General features: G+C 40.3%; 1 protein-coding gene across 1 annotated transcript; it reads left to right on the plus strand.

Moving 5' to 3' along the window:
* Positions 1 to 1,872: 1,872 nt before the first annotated feature.
* On the plus strand, positions 1,873 to 7,655 carry ABRA (actin binding Rho activating protein; the record flags this gene model as incomplete). Its single annotated transcript, XM_080339763.1, has 2 exons — positions 1,873 to 2,615; positions 7,178 to 7,655. The coding sequence occupies 2 exons, from the start codon at positions 1,873 to 1,875 to the stop codon at positions 7,653 to 7,655; spliced, it is 1,221 nt and encodes a 406-aa protein (XP_080195889.1).
* Positions 7,656 to 12,969: the final 5,314 nt, after the last annotated feature.

Consider the following 12,969-nt stretch of genomic DNA (forward strand, 5'->3'; position numbering starts at 1 on the left):
CCCTGGCCTCAACCCTTACCTGCGTATTTAGCTTTCAGCTCATTCCTAAAGCCTCGGCCACCCTTACACTCAGGAAATCATAGGGAATGATATAGTGAGCTGGTGTCATACCCTACTCTGCACGTGCATCATTCTCTTCTTTCACTTGTGTCTTCCTTGTATATTGGGGAACATCTACCACCCTGTGTGCATGCATGCACGCATGTGTGTAATTTTTAAACACAAGAAGCACCCATTCCTGATCAGTCTTAAAAAGCCACCAAAATAAACAGTAACACTTGCTTCTTAATCAAGTTGCATCCATACACCTCACAATGCCGTTTCAGAGTTATAATGCAGCTGGAAATAGCTGAGATCATACAGTATCCAGAGATGACACATTTCTTTCTAAAATAAAAGTATGAGCAAATATCAAATAGCAACACTAACTTACATTACATGTCATCAGTTTCAAAGAGGAAATGACTCCACAGATTAATGAAGAATTCTGTCTAGAAGTCAAAGGTATGATATAGTCTATATTATTAAATAAGAGCTAGATATGATCTAACCTACTTCAAACAGCCCAGCCTTTAATAGAGAGAAGAGAAAGAGGCAAAGTACCAAGATTCCATATTTATCTGTGGCGTAACACCAACAAAGCCAACAGAATTCCTTGAAGTCCAGTTTGCCTCCGAGTGCCACATGGCAAGTGCTGCAGGTCATCCTGTAAGCTGCAAGGTATGATGGATGGAGAAAGAAATGACATTTTCCATTCCTATTTAGGAAATGTTATACTAAGAAATAAGATACCACAGGACTGTATATCTCAGATAATGTCTGTTTATAATTACATAACAACTGATACATCAATTAACTAAACAGTTTTATAAATTCAAATATCAAAATACCCCAGAAAGTCCTTTGGAATGAAGAAATCACCAAGTTTCCTAGGAATTTTTTTTTATATACTGTACATACTATGCATAATTATGCTGTAAATAACATATAAGTAAACACTAAGTTCTACATATAATACAACTTCTTGAAAAAGCGGCAAGGAATTAAATGGGCTATACTTTATTTTTTCAAAATGCTAAAGCTAAGACATAATTCATTCATCTGATCAGATCAGACTTACTGTATTAATCCCCAGAGTAAAGATAGTGATTCCCTTATTCTTGGTGCTGACACCAAACACGGTATTGTTCCCAGACCCCCACGAAGGTAGATTCTAAAGAGATGGACATTAATAGATAATGACTGGGAACGGAGCACATAAATACCTTTTAAAAAATTAACAAACCTGGATTTCCTTGGACATATGAGCAACAAGAAGAAATCACCTAGCATCTTTATAGAAAACGCATGTAAAAATTTCTTATTCATAGCCTGTTTCTGGCTTTACACTCCATGACAAGGGCTGCTATTTACTTGTGATGACGAGGGGTCTCCACTCTGGCCAAAGTTGGCAGCATCTGACAGCACTTCACGTTCAGCAGCTTCAGGCACTCTGTTCGGCATCTGTAATCCGAGTTCTGCACCTCCAGAAGAACAACAAGACCCTTGCCAACAAACGGACACCTGAGCAGCCCCAGGGAAGGGGGACTGAAGGAGCTGTTAATTCCCCACTCTTTCCAGTGCAGGTCCGTGTCACCCTGTTTGCATCATGTATCATTCATCTGCCGTGATGAAATGTAACCCCTGTGTTTTAAAAAAAGACCTCTATAACACTGAGGATACTATATCTTTGTGAGAAGTGTTTCACATATTTTCCATGGGCACACACCGCTCCCGCTACTATTTAAATCTCTGTAGCTCTCTTCGTGGGACATTATTCGCTTCAGCAAGTTCATTCAGAAGGTGCTTAGCAAAAGAAGAGGAAAACCCAGCATGGCAGCAGACAGCAACACGGCTCCTGAAGAAAAGCCAAGCGCTACCCCTGCGAAAAGGGCTGTCCACAAGATCCGAATGGCCAGCCTGGTCTTCAGCTTGGCACAAGGTTGGCAGCAGTGGGCATCTGACCACCACGTAAAGCAAGCCCAGGAGCCCTCTGGATGGGTCCCTTCAGCAGAAGACTCAACTCACCCTATACAAGAACGATCCTTTGAAAAATGGCCAAATCCATGTGACAAGAGGGACCAAGGAAAAGACGGTGAAAACTCCTCAGCAAAGGAATCAGTGAGAGATGCTGAAAAAAATGCAAGGGAATCAGATGAAGCCCTCAAAAAATTCAGCATTAAAAGCAAAGAGGTGACCAAAACAGTTGTTAGCAAAGCCTACGAACGAGGAGGTGATGTTAGCCTCCTCAGTGGAAGATATGAGAATAACAATAGTAGCTCAGACACGAGCAAGCTTACAGAAGAATCAAGCGCTATAGACAAAACTCTAAGTGGAAAATTATCTCCAACCATAAGAAGAAAGTGTTCAAATGTGGTATCGGAGCTGACTAAAGGCTGGAAACAGATGGAACACGAGGACGAAGAGGCGGCTAAGGAAGTCCTGCTGCTTAAATGTCGTGGTGACAGTGTGGATACAGTGGACAGTGGCTACGGGGAAGCAGACGACAAACTCGAGCAAGAAGACAGCGACCAAGAAGTGACAGCTGTGAGGATTAAACGACCTGCACCATCTTTGTAAGTAAAACATCCTTATTACAGCATCACAAATGGTCAGCAGACCCAGGACAGGTACAGGTTTCCTTGAGGAAGGAGGGAAAAACAAAATTGGCAGGAAATGGTCAAAGAGAAACTATTACTCTTGAAGGAAAAAAAAAAATACAGAAAACCTTTCACATATCTCTCTGTGCTTAAGTAGTCAGCAACATCTGACCATAGCCTTGGTTTTATGTGTTATATAAGTAACAGAAATAGGAAGTTATATCTGGGAAATGTTAATGATATTTAGTTTTCTGGATTTACTGGTTCATTGAAATCACTGCTTCTTAATACTTTAGTCCACATTTCACATACAATTTTTTCACCTTATCAAGAACCCACAGCTCTTAATTTGTTTTACTGAATGTTGTGTAAAACAATGTACTTGACACATATTTCCAAATACTTATTCATTATTTTGTTTAGTATATATTGTACATATTCTTGGAAGTAATTTGCATAGAATGTCCAAAATAGAACTTGCAGGAATTACCTTTAAGTACAGCTTAACAAAAGCTGAGTTCACTGCTTCTCTTCAGGAGCTTTCAATAGATTTAGAATTCATCAATTCAAAGAATGGAAACCTTCACAGGAGCTGGGACCCCAAAAATACATTAAAAAGCACCCAGCCTGCCTCAACATCTTCAGGATTTATTTGAACCATGTTGTGTGTTATAAATCATTTGACAAAAAAGAATATTTGAATCATCAAGAGATTCTTCCAAATGAATGTCTCTCTATGGGTACACTATCATAACAGGTGGGGTGGGGGAAGAACATTCCTTGAGCATGGTGTGGAAGTTCCTGACATGCAGACTTCCTTATGCCTGAAAATGGTGTGAAGAAAAAAGGAAGCAGAATTTGTCATTACCTGTGTAGTTGTTACAGGTCCTACGTAAAAATTAAAATTAAGTAGCAATCGATTTCACAGCCCCAGACGGTTTTGAGTTAATACTTCTTCCAGTAATAGGTTCATGCTTGAAGATTATCATAAACCAACAGATGCATATTAAATTTGGAGCCCAGGTAGTAAATAAGTCGAGTTCAGCCACAGCCACATAGTCCTTGGGAAGTCTCCCAGAAGAGCAGAGGAATAGCAGAGGCTGGTATAATAGAAGTTCTCTAGTCTTCCTTCGCAGAGATCTCCAGCAGAAACAGCTTTCCAGAAGATGGCTACAAACAGTTGTGCTGTGGCCAGATGCCCCTGGGTAGCTGCCAAACTAACTCATCACAGTTTTTTCAGTAAAATATTAAAAGATCTGTATGCCCAACACTCTCCAGTAACCTGGGGCTTGAAAGTGTGTGGGCCCTGCTTTGGAGAGATGGTTCTGCACTGTCCTTTGACAGCAGTTAGGACATCAAAAGAAAGATTTCACACATACAGTGGGAAAACAGGATACATTTGCAGCACACACTATCTGTAAATATCCTTAATTAAATCAAATAGCTCACTTTAAAATGCTATAGCAGAAACAAAATAGCAGCTATCTTTCTGTTGCACTTCACATATTTTATTCCAAATGTCTAATTTTAGTACTGCTACCTAGAAAAAAAAATATTAACCATGTTTACTGAGGTGCGAATGATTGAAATAACACCCTTTATGTTATTTACAGAGATCTCTTCCCCTGAAATCTGACACAAAATTAATTTTATGCACTTAGAGTGCTGTTATCAGGACTGAATTTTTCTAACTACTAATTTAAAAAGATATATTTTCTAGCCTCAGAATACAATATTTCAGCCTGCTACTTTTATGAACCTGTCAGTGTGGCTTAATCTTCTCCAAAAAGGCCATAAGCCCATAGTTGTTCAAGAAAAATCTCTGTGTTCCAGGAAAAAAAGCAGCAGTACCAGTATTTTTATTTCCTTGCATCAGCACCTTCATCATTTCCAGTTGCAGTATTTAACAGAATAAGATTGCTTCCTTAGCAGAAGGCACATTAACTCCTACAGGCCTAGGAAACACTATTTCATTCCTGCTTCGGAGCCAGAGGGATGCAACAGTGATATGAAGCTCAAAACGTTAAAAAGAGATTAATGCTTTTCCCCTACAGAAAAAAATCATAGGGAACATGGACATGGTCATCCTAGAAGTTCAGAATGCATTTAGGGTCATTGTTCTGGTTGACAGGTTAACTTAATGTGATTGCCATAGGTAACGCAGTCCTTACAGTGGATTAATACAACCTTCACTTTGGAGCCACAGTTCATTGTGTAGGTGCTGTACACACACGAAAAAAATGCTTCTATGTGGTACAGTTTATTCTCTGTTGTCATTAAGCTCAACAATGGGAAAAATTGTACTTTAGCCCCCAGAAACAGTTAAATTAGAAGATGCATCTAAAACAAACAAACAAACAAACAAAAAAACTAAAGTTTTTCCAAATCCACATGAGGCATGGATAAAAGCAAAAGGATAGATAACATGGTGTTTTTCTCAACCCCTGAGAAGTCTATGAGGATAAGGAAGGCGATAATAGTATTCAGCTAGAAAAGAGAATTAAAGATTTCAGTAGGAAATAGAAACAATACTTACTAGACTGTTAAATAAGATGTAATAAAGCCTTTAGACTCACACTGTCTCACTCACTGTCATCTTTCCCCTCAATGTGGGAAACTGAAGCTCCAGGACTTTCTCAGGGGTTCCGGCCCTTGAGGAGAGGGAGCAGCTGGCTGGGGCTGAGCGATAAGCCCCCCATGATGGGATCTGCTCACCAGCTCCACTGAGGCTGTTGGTATTGCTTCTTCTAAGGCAATTCCGATGCACTCAGGGCTTCCCCCCCCCGCCCCACCAACCCCGACACGTTCTCACGTGAAGAGCTGGGGAAGCAGTCAGGCTGAGCTTCGGCTTTAGTTAGGACTGCGCTGTCACAGCGTCTCTACGGCTTTTGGGAGATCCATAGGTTTCAGGAGACAAATTGTTCTGCATGACCAAACCCTATGCCCACAATTCCTCTGAGCAATGAAGCCACAATTCAGGGCAAGGGATTAACAGCTTTCCCTCCCTGTCTCTTTAATACAACTTATATACAGGAGGATTTACTGTATCATTACAAAAAAAAAATGTCTAGCTTTATGCCACTGACATATTTTAATGCTTTCTTGCCAACACCTACCTGTTAACCAGACCTGCACAAAACCAGAGGTACATACACACTGCCTTCTCTCAGGATACTCTGCAGTGACACCACAGAAAGAACATTTACTTGGCAACACTAAGTGCTCAGTTCTTCCAATGCTTTTCACTGTACTGATGGGGAAGAGTATTTTGGAGCTTTTTAAATACAGTCTCTCGATACAGCTAAGCCAAGCTAGTGGCAATTCCACAGATAAAACTGGTCCTGCTCTCCTAACTCTCCTTCTATCCCTGGCACTAAGTATCTGCACTTCTTACTCTAGCACTACAGCGCTCCCCAGTACTGGCACATCCTTTTGCTGCACAGACCTAAACTGAGGACATCTCTATCACTCTTATCTTTCAACAGGCTTAGTAAAAAACAAAGGAATACCCAAACAGCAAGGTAATATTCTGCAGGTCTGCAGTCCTCTGTACAGTTTGGCTGACTGTATTTTGGTTCTCCAGTGTTACTGTTAATATTCAGCTGACATTACTCGGGAGGTTTCAGAGCAGCCTTCAAGGGAGTAAATACATTAGAAAACAAATTACTTTGGCACAGCCACAGCACAACGTACTCCCTCGCTGAGCTCTGTACAGACACAATGACAGGATGTGGACGGCACAGAGACCAGCTCAGACTATCTATAGCTCCCCCACAACACGTGAGACTGGCCACTGGAGGAAACAGTGTCAGTAATTTGTCTGCCTGGAATCATCCAGCAATGTGATGCTGCTATGCACACACACACCATCAGTAAGAGCACTGAAGGTTTTTTCCTCATTTTTTTAACCTTGACACAAATCTCAATAGCTTAATTTTTTTTTCAGGCTTGTACCCTGTCCATGGGAAGGTAAATTCTGGACTTCAGTACTTCAAATAAGTAATCATAGGCAAAGCTACTGCACTCCATTAGCTTTTTATTGTTGTTTTAAACCTGAACATCTATTACAGGGGATAGATATTTTTCTAGACACTACCCTCTGTTTTTCAGCCAAGAATAGCTGAGGACCAAGTCTGCACGCTTACAGTTATTGTCATCTGCAACCTCGGGGCAGGCAGAAATGGGGAGCTCCGTGACTGACCTGAGGTACAGAAAGTGTAGGTAACCATCACCACACTGTTTCAACCCCTACAGCATTAAGTCACTCCGGGCAAAAGTTTGTCAAAATGGGCTCAGATCTAGGCTGGAGGACGGTGAGGATGAGATCAAGCTGTGATCAGTGAGTTTGCTTTTGAGTGCAAACTGGAACACGGAATAAAAGCCCCCGAAGAACTAAATCAGCAGCAGCGAACTCATGCCACCTGGTGGCCAGCATCTCCTCTGGAAAAACCATGGTAACAGCTAATATAGTAAGAGATTAGAACTGTGCAATTTAATGATGAAATGCAAAGCTCAAATGCCCTTTTTGTTTCTTCCAGTGCAAGCAGGTTCAGGGAAGAAGCACGCACCAGAGCCCACAGGAAACAAGGCCCTGTCAACAGCCTGAAGGACCGATGGCAAGAATGGGCCGACCAGCACATCATAACGCAGAAGCTGAATCCCTTCAGCGAGGAATTTGACCACGAGCTGGCCATGTCCACTCGCCTGCGCAAAGGAGATGAAGGCTACGGCCGTCCGAAGGAAGGAACCAAAACTGCTGAAAGAGCCAAGAGAGCCGAGGCCCACATCCACCGGGAGATCAGGGACATGTGCTTCATCATCGAATCCATGGCTAAGCCACGGCGCGACGGCAAGATCCAAGTCACTTTTGGAGAACTCTTCGACAGATACGTTCGTATTTCAGATAAGGTTGTTGGGATTCTCATGAGAGCTAGGAAACACGGGTTGGTGGACTTTGAGGGAGAAATGTTATGGCAAGGAAGGGATGATAATGTCATAATTACTTTATTAAAATAAGCAAGCTATAACGATAGCAACTTGTTTTGGAAAATGAATTCCAATTCTCCCTTGCTATTAGTGTTTGCACATCTTGAATACAGATCGTCCCATTCACCCATATAGAAAAGATTCAGCATTTTTATGAATCTGTGTTTTATAACCACTGCAAGATAACATAAGCATCCAAATGGATTTTACTCTGTACCAGGAGTGCTTGCAGGACAGTTCTGTTAATAGCTACATGAAAAATAAAGAGAAAAATCTATATTGAATATTAAGCAACTGAATATAAAACCCCATAGCAATAGAAATAGCTACAAATGAATTCCAAGTTTCACTTGTTCTCACATTTAAGATCTTCTCAACTATTGAAACTGGGATATATCAGGAATATAAACCACACCAGATGAGAAACTAAACAACAATATAAACTGAGACCAAATTTTTGATGTGTGAAAGCGATCTTGTGCACATATTTAGAAATTAATTTATTTAAATGCATGTAAAATAGTTTTATTTGAATACAACATCAAGGATACCACGTTTGTTTCCTTCACAAACAGGATATGCAAATACTACTGCAGTATTATCTTGTGGCAAGTATTGACAAAACTTTCTCTTTCATATCACATTCAAACTAAGAAAAATATCCTTTTTATAAATGAGGTTTTATATTTAATGTATTTATACAACTAATTTATTATTTTCATATTTAGAGTTATGGATGTTGGAGAGAAAACATTCAATAGAATGTAAAGCACAAAAAAGTTTTGAATAGATATCCACATTAAAAAAAATACTTTCTATGCAATGTATCATCTGATTGTTATGTAAATATGGTTCTTCTAGATATAGGTGGAAATAATATGTAACATATAAAGTCTATATTGCTTACTGAATTATATAGATCACTGTTTGTATAAACTACTACTGTAAAAATAGCTATCCTGGTAAAAATGAGCTTCACATGAAAAGCAATTGTTTCAGAGCAAGATGTCTGGGCAAATAATTTGCATAATAAAAAATGATTGTGTTTTTTTCACCCCTATAAGATTCTTTCAAACTGAAAGAATAAATATCTTCTTACAGAAGAAAAGGTGTAGGAACATCTTGTGTCTTTGATAAAACAAGTGTTGCTAACTTATTATGAGAGTACAGGTACCTGAGTTGGAAGCTCCAATGAAAACATAAATGAAATGTTTTATGACTTGGTGATACAAGAACTGATTACTATGTGTAGGTCTATGTAAATCATTAATGTTTTAGGCACAGTTTTATGTTGTGAATCTAAGGAAGAAAAAATTAATTATAAGACGGATTCAGTGGAACTTAATGTTTACTTGAGATCTCTCGGACTACTCAAGTTGACCTGTAAAACTGACCTCTGAGTGTAATACATGTCAGAATACTTACCTGCATATTCTTACCTTATTCTTTATATCTTCATAAAATGACTTGTACGACTAAATTGTCTTGAGGAAATTTGGTTGTCAAAGGAATACATGAACTATAAATAAAAAGCTTAATTGATTATTTCTTGGGTTATTCCCCCCACACATTAGAGAAGAAATACATGTGCATATTCTGTGAACTAAAACATCAATCATTTGTTTGAAAATATAAGTACATTCTCCTGTTCCCAGGCAGTTATATTTCCCTGTGAAGGTTTCCCTGTTCAAAGCACCAGAAAGAGATTTCAGAGTACAGGGAAGTGAAACAGTTCTTATACAAAACACCTGTACAAAGAATACACACTGAAGGCACATAATTGTTAAGTGTATTACATATTTCTGCTCACAAGTATTCCCATCCTACCACAGGACAACACAGCAGAGATACAGTTCACCACAGATTATTATTAATTTGTTTTTCAATGTTATGTTCATGTGTGACTTAAAGCCCCAAAGCATCTCATCACTGTACTGGGAATCATATCCATCTACATCCAGTGACCCAAGACAGTTGGAGTAATATATTTTTGTACTGAAACACTCAAATTGTAATATACCACCAAGAAGTGTATTTCAATGTTATGCATGTTTACAGCACGTAGTAAAAGCTTGTCCTTTGATATGAAGTCTATGCCATTTGCTACTTCACCTTCAGATAAACACGTGGAAGACAACTAGGCCTGTACTGCTGAAGCAGGAATCAGAAAAAAACCTTCCTGGCTTCAGTCTTGAGCTAATAGACCAGCCTGTAGAAACCACACAGTAAATTCAGGTTGCCACTTCTTCCCACCTGTTTGATAGGAACATGGAAGTTGGAGTGCCTCATCTTCTACTAGCTGAGCTCTGCTTCTGGTAAAGAAATCAGCACACAAAAGCAAGGCAGCAACTGTTGCCAACAATTTTCATTCACACAAGAGCCATCTCTGCCTTGCTGCGTGCCTACTGACCAAAAAAAAGGCTGGGCTGACTGGATCCCAAACAGATTTAGCAACAATCACACCTGACCCAGTATTAATATCTGAAATTCAATCATATCTGCACCTAAGTTAATGCTGGGATTCATAGAAGTTTCATTCACCTAAACATTTGCGAGCAACAGATTGACATTTGACTTTTCTGCAGGCTCCTGCACACCCACCAGAAGTCACTGTGTAGAATCCTACACTTCCACAGTTTCATTTAATGCATATACTAATACTGAGGGCGAGAGAGGCAAGGGCAGGCTGAGCTGCAGACACACTTCTCAGCAGAACTCTAATTCAGTGAGACAGGAAACCTTTCCATTTTCTCCTTTATGGAATATAGCACAGAGAACCAAACTTCTGTAACTTTTATTCAAATACATTCATGAACAGAATGGAGCAGTGACACTCCTGGAACCTCAACATTTCATTTAGCTGATTGTCTTCTTACACATTGAAACACACAGATATATATGCATTTATACTTACCATATAGGAGAAGAACAAGATTACAGGTTTAGGGAAAGGTAACATTAGATCAATTTGCATCTGAAGGAAAAAGGACTTGCCTTCAAGCTCACAGGGGCTCTTCAAATCTCTCTTTGCCTTTAAAACCTTAGATCAGCTGTGTAACAATGCAATCACAACTATACATCAACCTATAGCTCACTGCATATAAATTTTTAAGCCTCCCCTTCATAGTCATCCCAATGCAATGTTCAAATCTCTGTGAAACCAAAAAAAAAACCCTTTTTCTATTTTTCCACTCAAAATATTCACTTCCAATTGGATATGAAAACCACACACAATATGAATAATGATGTGTCTCATACTGTCCTCCATTTACCTTTGAGTAAGCAGTATCACACAAAGCCTTCTATAGTGTGAAAAGTATGTACAGCTTTCATGTAATAGAAATATTAAATATTGGTATAACATGATATATGGGAGTATTTCATGTAGGTTGTTTGGTAACTTTTTTTTTTATAAATAAAGATGTGTGACAAGTTTATCCATGCAAAGCAGGTGGAGAAAATAAAACTTAATTCACTAAAAAAAGTACTGGACAGAAGTCCTCCAGAAAATATTGAGCCTAACCCTCCTACTTTACTGTAACTGCTACATTCCTGTGAAACTAGTGTGACCTCTGCTGTGCCCAATTTAAATATTCTACTTAGAATTTAAGTAGTAAGATGATAACAGTCAGAAACTGCTTGATTGAAGCAATCTTTCTAGATTTTATTTAAGACTTGTTTTCCTATTTCTGACTTGCTTCAATAATGAAATCCTTAACGTTTCAGATTAAGAGTAAGCAACACTCAGGTTACTCTTCATGGTGGCCTACAGTTGCACATTGTTTTCTCAAGTACTGTCTTAACCTGCCAAATGTTTCATCTGGAACAGATTTCTTTCTGACAAGCAACCTCTCCCTCATTTTCCCATCTGAAGCTTGCGTTGCTCTTTCAAGAGTTGTGTAGTTTGCTAGGAAAGCAAAGTGCCTTTCTTGGTATTGAAAAACTTGTGTCTTCTGTAGGAACTGTGAGGTACATTTTCCGTACTGTCAAAGTATAATAGCTTCCATGCCTCAGTGAGAGCATTGATTTTGTATCAGAAGAAGTAACCGACTTTTTTCAAGTCTTAACAACAGTTGCTGCAATGGCTTGAAGCAAGTGGATGGTTCACTGTACGTGTATCCCATCCTCTGGAAATCAGCTCCCTCCTCCATGGCAGTCGTTCCTCTTTCAAAATGACTTGACTTCAGTAAAGCCTTTGACACAGTCTCCCACAGCATCCTAGTTGCTAAGTTGCGGAGGTGTGGTCTAGACAATAGAGTAGTGAGGTGGGTTACAAACTGGCTTATGGAGAGAAGCCAGAGAGTGGTAGTCAATGGTGCGGAGTCTAGTTGGAGACCAGTATCTAGTGGAGTACCTCAGGGGTCAGTACTGGGGCCAGTATTATTCAATATATTCATTAACGACTTAGACGAGGGAATAAAGTGTACTATCAGCAAGTTTGCTGATGACACTAAGCTGTGAGGAGTGGCTGACACGCCAGAAGGCTGTGCTGCCATCCAGCGGGACCTGGACAGGCTGGAGAGTTGGGCGGGGAATAACCTAATGAAATTTAACAAGGAAAAGTGTAGAGTCCTGCATCTGGGCAGGAACAACCCCAGGTTCCAGTATCGGTTGGGAAATTACATATTAGAGAGCACTGTAGGGGAAAGGGACCTGGGGGTCCTGGTGGACAACAGGATGACCATGAGCCAGCACTGGGCCCTTGTGGCCAGGAAGGCCAATGGCATCCTGGGGTGGATTAGAAGGGGGGTGGTTAGTAGATCGAGAGAGGTCCTCCTTCCCCTCTACTCTGCCCTGGTGAGACCCCATCTGGAATATTGTGTCCAGTTCTGGGCCCCTCAGTTCAAGAAGGACAGGGAACTGCTGGAGAGAGTCCAGCATAGGGCAACCAAGATGATTAAGGGAGTGGAGCACCTCCCTTATGAGGAAAGGCTGAGGGAGCTGGGTCTCTTTAGTTTGGAGAAGAGGAGACTGAGGGGTGACCTTATTAATGTTTATAAATATATAAAGGGTGAGTGCCATGAGGATGGAGCCAGGCTCTTCTCGGTGGCAAACAATGATAGGACAAGGGGCAATGGGTTCAAGCTGGAACACAAGAGGTTCCACTTAAATTTGAGAAAAAACTTCTTCTCAGTAAGGGTGACAGACACTGGAAGAGGTTGCCCAGGGGAGTTGTGGAGTCTCCTTCTCTGGAGACATTCAAGACCCACCTGGACATGTGCAACCTGTCCACATTCCTGTGTAACCTCACTTAGGCGTTCCTGCTCCAGCAGGGGGATTGGACTAGATGATCTTTTGAGGTCCCTTCCAATCCCAAACATACTGTGATACTGTGATACTGTGA

Source organism: Nesoenas mayeri, assembly GCF_963082525.1.
Source record: "Nesoenas mayeri genome assembly, chromosome: 2".
Taxonomy (NCBI): Eukaryota; Metazoa; Chordata; class Aves; order Columbiformes; family Columbidae; genus Nesoenas; species Nesoenas mayeri.